The 20,858-nt window shown below is 40.2% G+C and overlaps 1 protein-coding gene and 1 long non-coding RNA gene across 4 annotated transcripts in view; one reads left to right on the top strand and one right to left on the bottom strand.

Moving 5' to 3' along the window:
* Positions 1 to 7,405: 7,405 nt before the first annotated feature.
* Positions 7,406 to 20,858, top strand: part of gria4a (glutamate receptor, ionotropic, AMPA 4a) — a 222,242-nt gene continuing 208,789 nt past the window's right edge. For all 3 annotated transcript variants that reach the window (XM_048597758.1, XM_048597757.1, XM_048597759.1), the window contains exons 1-2: positions 7,406 to 7,692; positions 9,236 to 9,394. In XM_048597758.1, the coding sequence (XP_048453715.1) occupies positions 7,605 to 7,692; positions 9,236 to 9,394 (247 nt within the window). In that variant the 5' untranslated portion in view covers positions 7,406 to 7,604. The remainder of the gene's footprint in view (positions 7,693 to 9,235; positions 9,395 to 20,858) is intronic.
* The window catches only part of LOC125483354, an 80,857-nt gene continuing 80,075 nt past the window's right edge, over positions 20,077 to 20,858 (bottom strand). The window contains exon 3 of the long non-coding RNA XR_007262315.1: positions 20,077 to 20,122. This is a non-coding gene — a long non-coding RNA (uncharacterized LOC125483354). The remainder of the gene's footprint in view (positions 20,123 to 20,858) is intronic.

Below are 20,858 nucleotides of genomic sequence, written 5' to 3'. Positions count from 1 at the left end.
TAACCTGTCCAGGAATCCAAGAATCAAGCATAAAGACAATCATCATAGAATCTATCTAAGCCACCACCCTACTCCCTTGCCAGTTCTAGTGTTTTATTTTAGCATCAGTTAATAATTGGATAACTGACACCACTGTCTCTCTTAGTGGGCATCAAAGGTGCTGAGGTGGAGATAGTTCAGACCATCAAGTTCCTGGGAGTGATGACCTGTCTTGGTCCACCCACATCGTCATGATGGTCAAGAAAGCACAACAACGCCTCTGCTTTCTCAGGAGGCTAAGGAAATTCAGCATGCCCACAAAGACTCTTACCAGTTTTTATAGATGCACCATAGAAAGCATCCTATCTGGATGCATCACAGCGTGTTATGGCAACTGCTCTTCCCAAGACCACAAGAAACTATAGAGTCATGAACACAGCTCAGTCCAGCACACAAACAAGCCTTCCATCCATTGACTCCATCTGTACTTCCCACTGCCTCGGGAAAGCAGCCAACTAAATCAAAGACCCGTCCCACCCCAGTTATACTTTCTTCCACTCTCTTTCATTGGGCAGAAGATATGAAAGTTTGAATAAACATACGAACAGATTTAAGAACAGCTTCTTCCTTGCTGTTATCAGACTTTTAAATGGGCCTCTCAAATGTTAATGTTGATCACTCATTCTGCACCTTCTCTGTAGCTGTAACACTATTCTGCACTCTATTGTGATACCTTGACACAGTTTGTATGGTATGATCTGCCTGTAGAGCAAGCAAAACAACGCTTTTCACTGTAACTCGGTACATGTGACAACAATAAATCAAATCAAATCAAATCTTGTTGTAGGCTGTTCTGCATGGCAAACACAAGGGGAGAGCTGGTGAGATGCTGATGAGAACCCATTATAGCCAGTCTGTCCCTTGGTCCCAAGACCATGCTTATCTGTCCCTCCAAAATGTGTTCTCATAAAAGCTAGCTGACCTGGTCAGGAAGAAACTGATTCTTATAACACGTACAGCCAGTACAACTAAGGAAAATGGTACTATTCAAAGTGCATGCATCAATACCTATCCATGTTCATAATAAGCAAATGACACTTCTATTGCTGCCCCCATCAATGCATATTTTTCCACTTTATCATTCAAATATATCCTTGTAGTGCACAGCAGATAATTTTTTTCAGCTCCTTTCCCCTTTTCCTTTTGTTTTACTTCTGCTTACTTTCAAATAAGTTAAACAATAAAAAAAATGTAGATATGAATGTGCAAGTCATTTCAGCCTGTAAGTTCCTGGCTTGCATTTACTTGCTAAAGGAAAAGGACTGAGTTCCTAGAATACACTTCATGTCTATTCCTGTCTGCTGTAGTCTCCTTCCTGGTCTCCTTGGTCAACCACAAAATCCTTCTGCAACCATGAGCAAGAAACAAGATACATTTGACTTGCAGATGGCCTGGAGGAAATCAGAAAGCCTTGTTTACTAAAATGCAGGGTGATCCTCTAGCTTGACTGACAGCTGAAGCATCTTCAGGTGCCCTATTAACACCACAGTGATGACGGTGGACACCTCTCACTAAACCTTATTTTATGTTAGCCCAGAGCAGATGTAGGAGTTGCCTTAATATTGCATAGTTCTAGCAAGGAAATGGATAGAAAGAAAAGACTGTAAGTAACTCATTGCTGCAGCCAGGTAGCCCAGTCTGGCCACTTGCTTCAAAGATGTGCCAGAGGATTTTTGATGCATTGACCACTTGAGATAGACCTTCATTCATAGGATTTCTAAGTAAACAGTGCAATTGTGAGAATGAATTATTGCATGATAGCTTAATAAAAGTGTACTGCATTAAGTGGAATGGTATCCACATGGCTGTATGCCATTAATCTCTGATGAGAATGTTTAGAGCGAAAGAGGGGGTTTTACAAGCCGGACATGATTTTCCTTTAGCAAGTACATGCAAGCCAGGAACTTACAGGTTGAAATGACGTGCACATTCATATCTACTTTTTTTTATTGTTTAACTTATTTGAAAGTAAGCAGGAGTAAAACAAAAGGAAAAGGGGAAATACTGTGCTGACATGAAATAATATCAAAATATCACTCTATGTATGATATAAAAACAGGACTAATAACCCAGTGAGATTAATGAATGGAATAAATAGGTTGTGCCGGAATTACATGCAGCAATGCTTTAAAAGGATTGGTGGTTTCTTCATATCCTACAGGTGTTGTCTTTGATCTCTCAGCTGAAGGGGAGAAGAATTATGAATTCAGGATAAAGTTTGACAATTGTGAAGCTGTGAGAGGGTAAAAAATAACTCATAATTGCTTAAACGCAGTCTAAATTTTATGGAAGTTACCTGCATATCAATCAGTGTATAGTGGGCACTCTATTTATATCCCGGTTAAAGAGCTCCAACTCATAGTTATATTTCTTCCTTCTGTTGCTCATAAATGCTGATAATCCAGTGCACAGCAACACAAGCTAATAAAAGTAAGTGGTTTCAACTTAACCAGTATTAACTGGGATAGACAAAGTATGAAATGCTTAGAAGGGATGGAATGCTTAAAATGTGTCCAAAAGAGTTTTCAAGCCAGCATGTAGGAAATCCTACAAGAAAGTGGATGGTGCAGGACCTAGGTTTAGGGAACGAAGCTAGGCAAAGTGGTGGATGTGACAGTAGGGGAGCATTTCGGTGATAGTGACCATAATTCAGTAAGATTTATAATACTTTTGGATCAGGACAAAAATGGAAACGAAATAAAGGTTCTGAATTGTAGGAAGGTCTGTTTTTCTAATAAGATAGGATGGTATCTCATCAAAGTGGAGTGGGAGCAGCTACCTTCAGGAAAATTCAGGAAATCAGGAAAAGGAGGCTTATGGTAGATACTGAAGGGTCAAAACAGTGGATGCTCCAGAGGATTTAAGAAAGCACAGGGGTCACCTTAAAAAATAAATTAGGAAAGTGAAGAAGGGACACGAATAAACACCAGCAGATAACGTTATGGAAAATCCATGTCTGTTTTAAAGTACAATAGGGGCATAATAACAACCATGGAAATAGTAGGGTCTATTAGGGGCCAAGGTGAAAATCGATTTATGAAGCTGGAAGACATAGTTGAGGATTTAAACGGAGAAGGAAGATGGAGGCATGGAAATCGGGGAGGGGGTTGTGATAAACTTGAATGAATTAGCTTTAAGAGGAAGGAGGTATGAATGGTTTTAAAAGGCTTGGAAATGGCTGCTGTAAGAGGCAAATGTGGAGATTGCAGAGTCTCTGACATCAATTTTCACATTGCCTCTGGCATAGGACGTGTGCAAGGAAGTTAAAGGTCAGCTAATGTAGTACTATCCTTCCAGAAGGGTGGGAGGGATAAACCAGGAATCTACAGGCCAGTGAGCCTAAAATCAGTGGCAGGGAAACTACTGGAAACAACTCTGAGGGACAGAATTAATCTCCACTTGGAGTAGCAAGGATTAATCTAGGCCAGTCAGCATGGCTTTGTCAGGGGGAAATCATATCTCACAAATTTGATTTTTTTTTTGAGGAGTTGACTAGGTTTGTAGATGTTAATGCATTTGATGTAATCTACATGGACTTCAGCAAGACTTTTGATAAGTTCTTGCATGCAGACTTGTTAAGAAGCTAAAGGCCCATGGGGATCCAGGACGCTTTGGCAAATTTGATAAAATATCAGTTTAGTGGCAGGAAGCAAATATGATGGTTGTAGGTGTTTTTAATGACTGGAAGCTCGTATCCAATGGTGTGCTACAAGATTCGATGTTGGGTCCCTTGCTTTTTGTAGTGTACATTAATAACCTAAGACATCAGTGTAGGATTTAGATTTTTATTTCGATTTAGGTTTTATTGTCACATGTACTCAAATACATGAATGCAGACATACAGTGAAAAGTGTACAAAGTCACCATTCTCTGGCGCCATCGCAATATACAAAAGACAGGATTAAAGACAGAAGCAGAAACAAAAGAAACAGCCAAAAGCAAAGGAAACATCTAGATTACTTCCCACCTCTGCCATGAGTCTCGCCACTAGAAAAACAAAGCCACAAAGTCAATCCCTCAGTCTGTGAGCACTCAGGTGCCCAGGTACCTGCGCTCAGCCACTGCCTCTGCCATCAGGTACCCAGGGCCCAGCCATGGGCCTGGAGCCACACCGCCACTACTGGAATCATGTTGCCATTCTTCAGCGCCATCTTGCCTCCACCGACGTTGTCACTGCCGTGAGTCCACACTGGGCCAATTTCAGCAATGCAGCTGCCGCTGAAGCAGATGGGTTCCAAACTGGGCTCAAACTCTATGCTGGGCCCACCATGCCAAAGCAGCCGGTGCTTCATCCTGGCTTACGTTGTTGTTATTGTTGCTGCCTCCTGGGACCACCGTTTCAGCAAAGGAGCCCACTGCTGCCAACCCCACAGGAAGGAACCGTTCCTGCCGAGAAAGGAAAATGATCAGCAAGTTTGCAGTTGACATGAAAATTGGTGGTGTGGTTAGTAATGAGCAGGAAAGCATTAGATTACAGGATGATATTAATGGGCTACAGATGAACAGTGGAAAACGGAATGAAATCCTGAAAAGAGTAAGGTGATGCATTTTGGGAGGACTGAGAAGACGAGGAAGTCCATGTTGAATGGTAGAATCTAGGAAGTACAAAGTATCGGTTGATGTTTGGTGTGCATGTCTGTCAATCCTAGAAGGCAGTGGGACAGGGGAAAATAGGGTGGTTACAAAGACATATGGGATACTTGCCTTTAATAGTCAAAGGTACTAAAAATAAAAGTAAGGAGCTTAAAACGGAGCTGATTATATTGTTAGTTGAGCCACAGCTGGAGTACTGTTTGCAGTCTAGTCACCACACTGTAGAAAAGATGTGATTGTACTAGAGACAGTACAGAAGAGATTCACCAGGCTGTTACCTGGGCTGGAGCAATTCTGTAATGAAGAACAACTAGATAGGCTGGGTTGTTTTCCTTGGAGCAAATAAGGCTGAAAGGGGAATTTTATTGAGGTATACAAATTTCAACAAGTCGTAGATAGGGATAAAGGTTTCCACTTGGTAGTGGGGTCAACAGTTGGTACAGTTCTAAGGTACAGGGCAGGGGGGCTTTAGAGATGGTTTATCGCTACCACCCTTCTTGAATAATGGTACTACAATTCTTTTTCACCCAGAGAGTGGCCAGTACTTGGAACTCATTGCCTAAAAGGATAATAGAGACAGGAACCCTAAAGACATTTAAGAATATTTAGATGAATATTTTGCTTTGGCAAAGTATACAAGGCAATAACCATCTGTTGGAAAATGGGATGTTTGATGACTGGTGCAGACATGATGAGCTGAAGGGTCTCTTTCTAAGTTGTAAAAACTGTCTCTCAGCCCCAGAGGCAATAGACAAGCCTAATATATGCGCTGTGGCATTAAAAGGCACACACCCAGATTTTTAAGAGTTAAACGAATAAAATTATTTAGAGTTAAAAATGCACGTATCGTTTATGTCACTTATAAATATATACGTTGTTCGGGTCCCCTCTCCATAGAGGTGAGCGGGAGCGACAGAGTCGACTCATTCTGATGAAAACAGAATTAAATGACGATCAATTGAATGGTGAACAAGTGGTCAGCTAGCATGAAGCCTTAGACCAAGAACTTGATGGCGTGGTGTCTTTTTTTTTCCAACAAAAGAGAAATCTTTTTGAGATCTACAAAGAACTGAAATGCCTCATTGAGGCTCTTAACTCTCTATCCAGGAACGTTCAGCTGTGATGGGAGCACAAGGAGTGCGCTCACCAAACAGCCCTGTCCTTTCCCGTCTGACATTCCTTCCCACTGAACGGTAATTTACCCCTCTGTCATGGCCCACCCGTTTTTTTTTAACATTTCCGAACACACCGGCCCCGGTGTATTAGATTCCGGTCTAAAAAGAACTCTGGGGGAAAAGAAAACAAGCACAACACGTCTCTCTGCATCTGTAAAAGAAAGTTAATGTATCGGAGTCTGCAAGCCTTCGTCAGCATGGTTCTGAGCAGAAATGTCAACCCGTCTTTTATTTTTATAGATGTCGACAGACGTGCAGTTTTTTTTTGTTTTGGTTTCCGATTTTCACTGTTTCTTGTCCATTTGCTCGATTCTGTGTAGAGGCGAACACAATAAATCCATTCTCCATCCGCGCCAAGTGTGCCTTGAGGGTTCAGTGAGGAATTACACGTGCACGGGACAATTGGAGTTCATTGCACTATATATGACTAACAACACAATATATAATGGTCTCACATATATGAAATACAGAGAATAATTTAGGACACTGTGAATAATACAATGACAATATTTTTGACCTGGAGCTATCAATAACTCAGAAAAGCTAATGTATCACTTGTATCATCTCTTTTCAGTAATTCTAACGCACATGTTTTACTGCTGGAATTGGATCGCCGTGCAAAACCACAACTTCACAAATGAAGGGCGTATATGTGTGAAATTATGGAACTGGGCAAAATATAAAGCTAATGGAGCATGTGCCTTCTAATGAACAAGACCGAATTATAGTCAAATCCATCTCTGGGGGGAGGGGAGAGTGAAATACTGGCAAAACTTCCAAGAAATGAAAAAAACTGATACATATTTCTTCCTAATCTTTGAAGTGACCAAGCAAGTAAGTGGCCATTGCGATAGGAGTCAAAATGCTGCTGTCTCGTGATGGAACGTATCAGAATAAACAGGGAACCCGTCGTGGATAATTTTGCAAACAGATAAGTCGCAGCTTACACACACACACATCGGTTGCACGGGTGTACTCCCTGTGACTGCCGCTGGGAGCTGCGTCTAGATCGTTCTTCCCAGGGTCCTGTCTATCTAGCCCCTGTCCAGCACCACTGAAGAAAACAGGTTTTTTGGTCCTTATCACTGTCGCTGTTTGTGGGACCTCGCTGTGCCTTGGACTGACTACTTTACAACTGTGCCTCCACTTTCAAGATGCTTCGTTGGCCATGAAGCACTTGACGGGGACCGAGATGGTGAAAGGCGCTATGCAAATGCAAGTTCTTCTTTCACCGCGTCAATCAAACAAAACCGATTAATAGGAGCAGCTGGTTGGGCATGGAGGCCATACAAAGATGTGCCTGCACGTACATTCACAGCCAAACACATATACAGACTCACATATGGATAAAGAGCAGGAGCGGAAGATGGATAGGCACAAATATTGGACTAAGTAGCCGTCACGTGAAAACTCACGTTCAATGATTTCCTGGGGAAGTCACCCGCATTCTGCGCGTTGGGAACAGGAGCATTAGTCCCAGGGTGAGAGTAGTTCCCATGCTGCTTCATAAAGCCGGCGATCAGCTTTGGTCAATAGGACAGGGTATGAGAGAGTGCCGGAGATAGATAGCGCATGTCTCATCTCCCCCTGCCAGCCACTAGACGCTCCCAACACCACCATCTTGCATGTGCACCGATCCCAGCGCCACAACATTCAGCTGGACACATTCGCTCTGACTGTGTGTGTGTGGAGACTGCGGAAAAAAAAAATGCCCAGGCTGGATTGTTAGGAGGAGACCGCGCTGTGCCCTGTGTGTAACCATCCTCGATGCCTCTCAATTACATCTAACAGGACAAGATGAAGCGGATCGGCAGGCAAATTGTCTTGCTTTGCTCTGGCTTTTTGGGGCTTGCTTTAGGAGCTTTTCCCACCAGTGTACAAATAGGTAAGATCATCGATCCGATTTGAACAAAACTATTTCTCGCACAATATGAATCTTGTAGCGATCTGCCCGTGTACCATCGACTGGTGCATTTCAGATACAATGGCTAGGATCTCTCTCCCTTTTGCTCAAGAATTTGCGATCAGTTATAAAATATGGATGCGTGTGGAAAGAAGCGGAAAGATAGTTATTTCAGGAAAAGGTGGAGTTGTGGAAGATGTTGGCCCTTTTCTCGTGTTTTTGGAGGGAGTACTAGGTGCTGTTGTATTGTGTTGGAACACTGCAGTACTTGTACTGGGGTTGTCAGCTCTTAATGGGATGCTGCTGGCTCGATCGCACTGATTGCTAGCCAGTTACTGAGAAAAGTTCTCATCTGAGCGTACACACACACACATACATATATGTATATACATATAGCTTGTGTTTCGTTCACGTTGTAAACTGCAATCTAAAGAAAAGGCACGTCAGATCAGGGTAGCACTACACCAGTCAGGGTCGCTAATGAGATGCATTACCTGCTTCTGTGTGCGTGGTGTGTGTATATGGTCGTCAGAGCAAGATTGGCTGTTTGAGGGGAAAAGTTAGTATTCTCTATTATACGGACAAGTTCTGGAGACAAGTAATTCTGTAACATTGGAAGGTGTAAAATGGAATACCAATTAGCTTGCACATGCTGTAAAGTTAGTTCTGTCGGTGCCGGTATTTCTATTTTTAATGCTAATTGATATATCTGGTGTCTACCAACGTGTGCAATATTGCATCGAATGTCATTTAGCAAAAGACCGTGTTAATGAGATGCTTCCTGTTCTGTCTCCACTGCAAAATGACCCATGTTCAAAAGTTGAAATTCCATTTTCGATTGCACCTTTTATTTTGCTGTTGTGGCGATGTTCATTTTTAAAACGTGATTTGAATGTCTTAATGACATTGGGAAGTTTCCCATATACTAAAACGGTGTGTTTCCCCCCCACCCCTCCCGGGCTGGTAGTCAGTAATCGATGTGTCCATTTGGTCTTCGTTGCACGGCGGAATGCTGACGTTATTTGATCTGTAAACATTTTAGCCGGGGTGGGGGTGACAGTAATGGTTTTATGTCAGAGCTTAGGGTCTTTTTTTTAGATATCGGGCTCTTACACAGCATTAAACATCGATGATATTACTGAAGATTAGAAACATGGTATGGTACAACAACACCGCATTTTAAAAGTGGGTCTCTCGCTGTTTCTGTTGTGTTTGGATGGCGTGCTGATTGTAGGCTTTGGGAGTTAGGGTTGAGAATGACTTCGAACCCTTTTTTTTAAGTTCAGTCAAACTGCTGCAAACTTGTTCCCTCCACTAAAACGATGCTGCTCTCTGGGGAGTGGGGAAGACACGATTAAATATTTTGCTTGTGTCTTTACCTGAAGGTCGCTTGTTTGTTTTTGTGCAATGGTATAATGGGTTTCCAATGCATCAGTCCATGGACTCTTGTGATCACACGGAGATTGCGAATGGGATGCTGTTGCTAATTGTCCCTCCGTTGTTTTGTTTGTCCCCCTTGTTGCAGGAGGGCTGTTCATGAGATATTCTGATCAGGAATACAGTGCATTCCGTTTTGCGATTTATCTTCACAATACTAATCCCAACACGACTGAAGCACCTTTCAATTTGGTTCCTCATGTGGACAACATTGAAACAGCCAACAGTTTTGCTGTGACAAATGCCTGTAAGTAGAAACTACTTTTTTTTTTGTTTGAACCGTTTATCGAAAATAATCGATTGTCACAGGGAAAACTGTAGACTGCGGCGAGTAGCCTTTTTAGCATTGACTGAATCCTTCCTGTTCTGAACACGTGATTTGAAAGAGTCATTAATACTTACAATCATTTAAGCAAAAAATGTTTCGAGTCCAGATGCTTTTAAACGTATGGTTACAGCTAAGGAGCTGGAGAGAATGCCTGTTCCTTTTTTATTAGCCATTTCGGATGAAAACCAGTTTGGCTGAATCATGGGATAACAAGGTGTAGAGCTGGATGAACACAGCAGGCCAAGCAGCATCAGAGGAGCAGGACGGCTGACATTTCCGGCCTAGACCATTCTTCAGAAATTATGTTTTTATGATGCTATCATCGTTTTCAGCTGCTGCGGGGAAATAAAGGATTTCCTTGGGAATCTCCTGTAAACGCTTTACCAGCAGATATAATTTCTATAGTTAAAACCTATGGTTGAGGTTAAAATAGAAACGCTAGTTTGGGTTAATAGATATTGGAAAATATATGGTTGGATTTATAAACGTCGGTCTATGGCGGGGTTAAGTTGTCTTTTTATTAGTAGTTCACGCATCTCTATCTTATCCTGCTGACTTGTTTCGTTTATGATTGCCTCTGTTGTTGATAATACCTGAACATGTGTTAGCACACAGATGCAAACACTTCTAGTATAATGGTTAAAATAGAAATAATAGAACATCAGTAAGCACTGTATCTAGTGTACCTACGAACTTGAGATATTTATTAAATATTTGCTTCTTTAGTTTTTCCAGATTAAGTTTTCATCTCCTTAATGATAATTATAAAGGCAAAATCTGGACCAGTTTAACACCCCATGAATATGTTCAAGTCTATCTTGAGGCAGTCCAACTCGTAGAATAGATAAAAAGTTTTTGTATAGAATCATGGCTGGCATACCCTCAACTTTACTATCGCCATCAAACACAAGGGATAAACCCTGGTTCCATTGATGAATGCAGAGGGGTAATTCAGGAGGAGCAGGAGGCATACCTGACAACGAAGTGTCCACTACTTTAACGTCCAGCACTTCCCTCTGTTGAGCACAATGGTGGGATGACCCTTAGGTTTTTCTTGTTGGCTCTTTTGCCAGAGCACCTGGAGAAGGTATTTCTTCCCCTCTTCCATTGCTTCACTGCCACTTCAAAGAGTTATGCACAGATCTATTCTTGATCCCTTCATCTTCCTCTCAATTTCTCTTTGACACATAATCTGCTGATGTATGTGAGGTCAGCTGTGTGCGAATGCTGATCATATTCAATTTTCCTTCTCACACCAAGACCTGATAAGCCATTGTCTTTGCTTTCCATTACTGTTACACCACATATTTAAAATTTTTACTCTTGTGTTGAAATCCTTAATAACTGTGGCCCTCCTTACTTGAGTAACCTTGTGCATTTTTTCTATCATTGTGGTGCCTTCAGCTTCCTCAGCCCCATGTTCTGGAATTCCCTTTTAGAATGCTCTTTACTTCCTTCTTCTTTTAAGACCTTTCTTTAAAATTCCCTCTGATCAACTTCTTTTCCCCTTGTTTTAGCTCAGTTTCTATTATTTCCTTTTGCACCTTTTAAATTTTTTCTGTTTTTTTTTCTTCAAAAGCAGTATAAAAATGAAATGGTTTTTATTTTGAAAATGTGACATTTTTTCAAAAACAAGTGAAAGATGACACAGACCATTTTTAAAAGGTTTCAATTTAACTGAAATTAGTTCATTACATATTATGCAATCCTCATTTAATGTGCTGTTTTGTTATTCACTCACACCGGATGTAGGCATTGCTGGCTGAGCAAGCATTGCCTATCCATATTGGTGATGTTCCTTAAGGTGATGTTAAGCTGCCTTCCTGAAACTCTGCAGTCTATTTGGTATAGGTGCACCCACAATGCCGTTAGAGGTGGGGTTCAAGGATTTTGACCCAGTGACAGTGAAGAAATAGCAATATATTTCTAAGTCTCAATTCTGACTGGCTTGGAGGGGAACTTGCACGTGGTGATGTTCCCGTGTATCTGCTGCCTTCCACCTTCTAGGTGGAAGTGGTCAAGGATTTTGAAGGTGCTGTCTTAGTAGCCTTGGTGAATTTCTGCAGTGCATCATCTAGATGGCACCACAGAAGGACCAGATGCTTGTGGATGTACTGCCAATCAAGCAGGCTGCTTTATTCCGGATGATATCACCCTTTGAGAGCTGCACTGATTCTGACAAATGGGGAATATTCTGTCATATTCCTGACTTGTACCTTGTGGACAAGCTTGGGGAATCAGGAGGAGAGATACTTACTGCAAGCTTCTTAGCTTCTGACCTGCTTTAGTAGCCATAGTACTTGTATGACTAGTCCAATTCAGTTTCTGATCAATGGTAATCTCCAGGATATCAGTAGTGAGGTTTCAGTGTTGGCAATACCATTGAATGTCAAGGGACAGTGGTTAGATTCTCTCTTGATGGAAGTAACAATTTCCAGGCATCTGACGCATGGCCATTATTTTCCAATTGTCAGCCCAAGCCTGGATATTATCAAAAGCTTGTTGCATTTGGGTACAGACTGCTTCAGTATCTGAAGAATTGTGAATGGTCTGAACATTGTGTAATCATTGAACATCACCATTTCTCACGTATTATGATGGAGAGAAAGTCATTGAAGAACAGCTGGAAATAGTTGGGCCAGGGACATAGCCTAAGGAACTCCTGCAACAATGTCCTGTAACTGAGAGGATAGACCTCCAACCAAAACAGCCTTCTTCTCTTGTGCCATGTTTGATTCCAATCAGCAGAGTTTTTTCCCCCGATTCCTATTGACTCCAGGTTTGCTAGAGATCCTTGATGCCACATTATCAAAGGCAGTCACTCTCACCTCACTTGAGGAATTCAGCTCTTTTCTCAATTTTCAGACTAAGACTGTTATGAGGTCAAGAACTGAGTGGCCGTGATGGAACCCAAACGGGGTGTCATTTGAGCAGGTTACCGCTCAGCAGAAGCTGTTTGATAGCACTGTTCATGACACCTTTATTCAGTTTACTGATGATTGAGAGTAGACTGATGAGGTGGTAATTAGCTGGGATGGATTTGCCCTTTTTTTGTGTTCAGGCATGCCTGGGCAACTTTCCACATTGTTGGGCAAATGCCAGTGTTGTAGCAGTCTGGAATAACTTGGCTATGGGTGTGGTTAGTTCTGGAGGACAGGTCTTCAATACTACTACTGGAAGGTTGTCAGTACACATAGTGCTTTGCAGTATGCAGTGCCTCCAACCATTTCATGATACCACGTGGTGTGAATCAAATTTGCTGAAGACTAGCACTTGTGATGCTCATGTTTTCTGGAGGACGTCTCAATATCTCATCTACTCAGCACTTCTGGCTGAAAATTGTTATGAATGATCAGCCTTACCTTTTCTTTTTGCATCGATGTGCTGGTCTCCCCGATTTATTGAGGAATTTTGTGGAGCCTCTAACCTTGGGATTCTACTCACTGTCATCAGTTGGATAGCAAGCATACTCCTGGCAATTAATTAGCCACCTTTTTATTGTTTGAGGCACCTGATGCTGAAACAACTCCCAGTCAGGATCTGGAAATTCATTTCGTTGTCAAGGTCCCAACCCCAAAACAAAAATCCAACCTGTCCTGTTTTCAGGATGCAACACTCTGAATTATCTGAGCTCTGATTCTATTTTAAGATGGCTTGGTTAATGTCCAGTGGGATTGGTAGATTGACACATGCAGTTGGCTTTAGCACCGCAATTTCAGGAGAACATCAGCCTGAGCTGTTGCACAACTTCTTACTTGGATTCAGACTGCATGATGCCAGATGACCGGGTTGAATTTGTTTATGATATGCCCTACTTGAGTTGCCTATAATAATCTATGGAGACTTAGGCCTGAGCAGAGGACAAGCATACCGGTGGGTGATCAATCGGTTTGAAACTGCACTCCACTAAATCTCGTGGCTTTTGATGAAGAGATCAAAATTGGTTAAAAAACAAACCCTGAAAGAATATCTTCTATTTTCAATTTCACTGAATATTCATTTTAATTATGAACTAAAAAGACAGTTCATAACTAGTATCACTTGAACTGTGAAAATACAGTTTCTTCTCTGCAATATACATTCAAATTCTTCCCTCCTTGATTTCACAGCAAGCTTCTGCAAAAGTGTCCATGTATCTCCCTTTTAAACCTAGTGTCTTTGACCAGTTTTTGAGTCATCTGACCTAGCATTGGGTATTTTCTTGTGTGATTCGGTGTCAAATTTTGTTTGCTAACTTCCTTGTGAAACATCTTGGATTGTTTTGCTGCATTAAATATACCATAAAAATGCAAGTTCTTGCAAGAAGAGATGAGATAACACAACACAACAAATATATAGCTATGTACTTTTTTCTTCTCCCATGTAGTGCAAGCTCAGTGTTCACATTTATATTTTTCATAAGTTCCAGTAAACAATGTCCAAGTGTTGCCTGTTTGGGCAATATTAACTATTGTCTGAGGCAGAAATTTGGTTTAAGCCATCAAATGAATGAATATTTAAAGCAGATGTTGTCATACTTTAGGATACTGATGCTACGTCCATTCTTCAACTCTGCAAAACAACATCAGGAGTTCCTAGCCCCACAACCTAATTGAATTAATCTGAATGTCCATCTGGAGTCGCTCAGTAGAGGTCTCATATTTGATATCTTGATGGAGTAGCAATATCATTTATTTTTCCTTCAGTGCAAGAAACCAAATAGCCACTGATATAATTGAAGGAGATCTAAGCATCTTGAATTACATTTGCCAATGTTTTGACATCTGTACCCGGAGGAAACTTGCATTTAGGAGTTAACAAAGTTATGCAATGGTGCAAGTTAGAGTTAATACTTCTTCTCCTCCTCCTAGCACATGACTTTTAATGAACACTGAATACAATAGGACTCATACATTGGTAAATTTAAATACAAAGACACAAACCAACTGACAAGCCTGAATACAGTGACCATCATATTCAAATAAAACAACTGCAAATGGGAAGTCCACACTCCAATAGGTATTATTACAAGCCAGAACTGTGACAATGTATAGTGATATGAACCACAACCACTAAGTTTAGACGAAATTGGTTTGCATATGACAGTATAGGTAAATGGAGTCTGTTATATTTAGTGAACAAAAGTCCACCACCATTCAGCAACCAAAAGAAAACACTCAAAGCTTTAAAAAAAACACATGGAATTAGTTTTTGTTTTGAGGTCTTTTCAATAACTATGTAAGAATATTGAAGAATGAACAAAGCAAACAGAGCAACACCCACCCCCACCCCGAATAGTGCAATCACATGTCCTTTTCATTTCAGCAATGAAATTAGACCAATCTCAATTACAGATCACCCACATGTGGTTATTTAATAACACTTCACTAACCCCCCAACTTCGAACTTCAGTAAAACCCTTTACATTCAACATCATTATCAGTGACAGATCCTTCAGCCAAGTCAACTGGACTCTCTGAAGTCCACTCCCTAAATCCCTCTGCCAGTCATCCCATCTCCAGAATTTACCTTGTGGCATTTAGTACAGATCGACATCTGCTTTGCTAAGAAGTGCTTTGGATGCAACATATAGTCCAAGTTGCTACCATATTAAAAGTAATATGCTGTCAAGTAAAGAGGCAGAAACTGAACACAGGTATTAACAAGAGAAAACATGAGAACGTGCGCACACAATTATGGCTGAACTCCAGACCATTTGGAGATATATCCTTCGCAATCTTGGGAGATATCATCACAGAACTGGACGCACACAACACAACTAAACAAACATTATCAACATGTAGATGAAAATGGTTAACAAGATTTACCAAAAAATAATTAAATCTAATAAGGGATTCAAATGAAACATTTAATAGAGCAGTTAGAATGTGCAACGCTAGATTACATGAAGTAATTTTTTTTTCATTTCACTTTTTGATGGAATGTGAGCCTCGCTGAAACAAGAATGAATAATAAATGTCAAAGAAGGTGGTGGTGGTGAGCTGCTTTCTCAGCACAATTCCAATGGTGTAGGTATCCCACGGTGTTGCTAGTTGAGAAATACCAGGATTTTGACCCAGCAATGATAGAAATAGAATGCTGTCCAAAGTTTGAATGATGTGCAGATTAGAAGAGGAATGTGTAAGTCATATGTTCCTATATGCTTACTGCCCTTATTGTTCTGTGTGGCAAAGATCACAAGTTTGGAAGGTGCTGTCGAAGAAACCTTAGTGAGTTGCTGGAGTGTTTCCTATAGATATTACAGTAGTCATGGTGCACCAGTAATGGAAGAAGTTAGACATCGTGGATGAGTGCCAGTTGAGTGGATTGCTTTGTGTTGGATCATGCCAAGCTTCTTGAGTATTGTTGGAGCAACACTCCAGTGAATGGAAAGTATTTTGCTATAGACAGTGGAAAAGCTTTAAGGAATTAGATGAGTTAATCATTGGAGAGTACTCACACTCTGTCCTGTTCTTTTGACGACAATATTTATGACTGATCCAGTGAAGCTTCTGGTCAATAGTAACCCTCAGCATGTTGATTGAGGTGGATTCAGCGATGGTATTCTGGTGAAACATGTATTCTCTGCTGGAAATGGTCATTGTCATACAGTTGTGTATCATGCAGTAATTAACAGCCCAAGCAATTGTCACTGTCCACGTCTTTCTGCATGCTTCATTATCTGACGAGTTATAAATGTACTTGAGCACTTGTTATAGTGTAGATAAATACATGGAAGCTAGATAAATACATGGAACAAAGGAATAACAAGGTATGGTGAGAAAGTTAGATATAATGGGAGGTGGAATGCGGAACAGTTTGGAGGGATACAGGCCAAATGCAGTCAAGTGGGACTAGTTAGGGTTGGGAACATAATTGGCATGGACTAGTTGGACCGAAGAGTCTGTTTCCATGCTGTATGACTCCATTATTCTATGACAATACTTGCACTGTAGTTTAAAAATTGATTTTTACCAATGTTTTCTGTTTTTAACTTTGTCCTTTATGAAATCTGGAAGCAGTTGTGAGCTCCATTTAAGAAGCTGCTGCACTTCCCAAAAATATTGCAAAGCTAATGCAAACCAACTAACAATGCATTGAACATAACACTTATCCCTCAAGCCAGAGCTGACCAGAATCCTAAAAAAGATCGATTGTCTGATGGTTGGAGGATACCAGCATTCATGTGATTAAATCTACTGTATTGACATGCAGTGCCACCACTTGGGTATACCAACTACTGTTCAAATGAAGAACAACCATTCTAAAATATTCTGCCAGCAACTCCCCTAGTTTTGTGGCATAACATTCAACAGTAAAGAGGCTCTGGCTTGGATAACAGTTGAGTTTCTTTGACATACTCTAACCCAGGTCATTCAATCCATTCAGATTTTTATTTTCTTGATGATTTGATCATTAGGCACATTTTACTGGCTAGCCACTATGGTCACAGCAGCGGGGAGAATTCCAGAGACCCACCTGTGGTGAGCTGAAAGAAATCCATTTCAATTGATCCTTGAGAGAATCATATCTCTCATCTCTATTTTGTATAAGCAGGAACTTAATATAGCTTCTTTCCACATCCGCCATATAACATAATCCGAAAGCCATACCGAGTTACAAGTACATTTGTCGCTTGTTGGATTGTTCATCCTATTTTTAATTTATTACAAGGATTATGTTTCACTTTTATTGTCACTAACACTCCAATGTCTTTGCCTGTAATAATCTCAAAACCTCTTAATGCTGTAAGTAATCAATGATTTCAGGATTTGAGGCTGAAATGACTATAATTGTCATTATGCACCCCATTGAATGATAACATTATAAAGACTTTTTTGCATGTGGTTGTTCATTCCTGAACAATGGCTTTATGCTTCCTCCCTAAGCTCCAGAAGATAAATCTGGCACAGTGACAATGTCTTGTTATTACCAATCAACTGTATCAAGTGGAAATACGGGATAAAATTTTGGTCAATCCTGTTCTACAGCGAATTTTACATGTAGTGCACTGTAGGAAGTATCAGTTCTTCCCACCAACCACTTGTGATACTTATGGTATTTAATGAATTAGGTAACAGTAAACTCTGATTGCCACATTAAAGCAAGTGAAAATTGACTTTAAAATGGTGTGTTGTACGCAAGATGACTCTCGGCTGACACAACAGAATGCAGAAATGGAAAATGATGTTAAAAGTAATCACAATGCTCTGCAGAACCAATAGTTGAATGTTGGTCATGCTTCGAAGATTGAGGTTTGATGTTTGTAGGATAATTCTGTGTGAATAAGTATAGCACTGTTGAAAATCTGCAAAGGCTTAAATGCTAAGAAAGAGTTGGAGACAAGTTGAGACTCAAAACATTACACTGAGCAGTCAATGTTTCAATGCCGGCTTGGTTGCAGTCATACAATGATGCTATCTGCAATTGCACTGTTGGCTTTTCATCCTTCAATTCATGCATTGTTGTGTCCCTTTCTGCAGAAAAGGGCTGTTGAAGATAGCAGAAGCCCACATCCGTAACGTAACATTGTGTATTCAGTTTTCTTGTTCTGTGCAATTTCAAAGCCTTCAGTTGTTTATCGTCTTCTGTAATCCTGTAAAGTTTTGAAATAAGTGCAACCATAAAGTCAAACAATACTACCCTGCATTCACTTAATTTCATTCTGCCTTCCTTTGAAGCTTTCAAAAGATCGTGATTGCAGCTTGTGCCCAGAGCACGTTCCTGGCCGTAAATTACTTTTAAAAGAGAAAATAGTGTTGGTATCTTAAAATGCAAATTTCAAAACTACCCTTTTGATAAAGGTTAGCTGCTGATATCACACTCCTAATGTGATTCATTTCTGAAGAAGGGTCCCAACCCAAAATGTCAATTTTCCTGCTCCTCTGATGCTGCCTGGCCTGCTGTGTTCCTCCAGCTCCACACTGTGTTGTCTCTGACTCCAGCATCTGCAGTTCTTGCTATCTCATTCGGATGGTATTTACTCTTTGGAAGCAGAAATCAATAATGGGGAATATAGTGATTACACGCTCGCAGCATAACAGTTTACACATAAGAGCTGATTTCAGGAACTGAGGTCAAAGAGTTCACCTCTTCGAATATACAATACACACATCTACCGTACTAACATACAAGTATTTTCCAAATAAATCATATAAAAAATGAGTTTTTGCCCTTTTTCAAGAGAAAATATAATTGCAAGAGAAAATATAATTACAAGAAACACCTTTTTTAATAACACATTTCTTGGATTTCTTTTTTTGCCTTGTTGAAATCAACAGATAATTTAAGATGTGGACGCAGGACATTCAAGCTAATCTCACATTGTTATTGCAATCGCTACCCAAAAAGAATGCTATGTTCAGGGACAGTGAGTTGGAAGGCATGGCATTGCACACGATTGTGTTTAAACACTAGTTTCACAAAGGGTGACGAAGTAGTTGCTTTCTTTCAAGTTTGATTCATAATTTGTAGAAGCAGCTAACTCATAATCAGTATTCTGATATTCCCAATTTTAACAACAGCATACTCGCATGTTTAGCTGAAGTATGTATGAAAGACAAGATGATGTGAAATTGTTGCTATCATATTTATAACTTCAATCAAACTTGACTGTTCATGTTCCTATGACACATGAATAATTTCCAGACATATTTTAATGAGATGGATAGGTTTGCTCTTAGGAAAAGATAAAGAGAAATATTCTTCTTTGCCTATTATTTTCGGTGAAAAACTTGGATGATAAAGCAGTGTGACTGTGTGTATTTTTCTCCAGTTGTTAATTTTACTGTGAAAATAATACAAAACCAGAGAGTACAATTTTATATATTTTGGAACTTTTCTCTCCTTACAATTATTAAATAAAGCCTTTCACAGATTAATTTTTTACAAATGAATTGTTTTAAAAGTGAGTAAGAGTTTTTTTTTCTGCACTCCAAGTGACTCACATTGTCTTCTGTATTTAGTTGGTAAGTACAAATCTTGGACCTCCTGAGTTCAGTGGATTCTTTTTTACAATACTCTAATAAAATTAAATCCAGAGTCTTTATGAATTTAAATGTTAGAATTATTTACATATTGAAAAAAGGATAAATATTAACTTGGATCACTAACTAAGCTACAGTCTAACATCAAGTCACTGAGACCAATTCTGATATTGGACACATTCCCTTACAGTACACCACTTCTATACAATCAAGTACATGTTCTATGTAGTAACAAGACAAATATCTGTGTAATTGTACAGATGTGTGTAAGAGACTGTGTGTGTGTGTGTGTGTATCTGTGTTTGTATATCCATCAGAATTTCTATTTTCAATATGTATGTCAGTGCAAATATAGGTGCCAACTGTGGCTTGTTGATCAACACCAAGATGACATAAAATTTCAGAAGCAGATGTTAGCCGTGAAAAATAAGGCATGAGCAGAGATCACCCGTTCTTTCTCCCCCCACAACCCCCACCTCTCACCTCAGGTCAATGGAGAGCGTCACGTGTGGTACTTGTAGCAGACTTTGTCTTTCTAGAATTGGCTGACTGAGGCCTCAAAGAAAATGTTGCAGATATCTTTCCCACTCTTCGCAGGTTGCATTTGTACCATCTCTCACAGATTGGAGAATGTTAGTCACTTGAATATGGATTAGAATCTGGTTTACTTGGTTATGACCAGCTGTTGTGGGAAAACATGAACAGTTATTTCAAAGACATATGAAATATAGACCCATAGAAATTTCTAGACTAATATCATCTCCTTCACCTATCAGACTGGCATGATGCAAATGTTAATAATTCATAATCATAGAATTAACCTTATAGTTAGCCCACAGATCAAGGCAAGATGTGAAGAAATTTCAGGTGGACAGTCTGGGAATCATAGACCTAAAGTATCTTTTCTGTTTACTCCTCCCTCCTTTCCACCATTTCCTCCCCCCCTACACCATGCATACGACACTTTATGTTATATCTCAAATGTGCTCTAACATCACTATAAAAGCTGTAGTAGCATTATTTTTCACCTGTTCACTAGCATCCCTGACAGCTGCCTTTATAAACCGGTTTTGGACTTCTTGCCGATGTTTGTTTGTGTGCTGTTTTGCAAAGCTTTTACCAAACTGGGCTGCCTCGAGCAATTGCATTCCTCCTGACTCCAGCACCCACACTCGATTTGTACCACCACCAACTTCCCCCACCCCACTTTCCACTGTCTGTTTTGTTAGTGACTCAAGATTCATTTTGTTGAAATGTACAAGTTGTCTCTGGGAGAACAACAGCGTTAACAAGTCCACAAATAATTGTAGTGAGACCCAGTTGCAGGTTGGCCTTGAGCCTGTTCGCTAAGGTGTGCACTATCCTGTACACAATCAAAAGCAGAAGTTGCTGGAAAAGCTCAGCAGGTCTGGCAGCAT

This window comes from Rhincodon typus, chromosome 6, assembly GCF_021869965.1.
Source record: "Rhincodon typus isolate 14 chromosome 6, sRhiTyp1.1, whole genome shotgun sequence".
Lineage (NCBI taxonomy): Eukaryota > Metazoa > Chordata > Chondrichthyes > Orectolobiformes > Rhincodontidae > Rhincodon > Rhincodon typus.
This window is presented reverse-complemented; position numbering and strand designations above follow the sequence as displayed.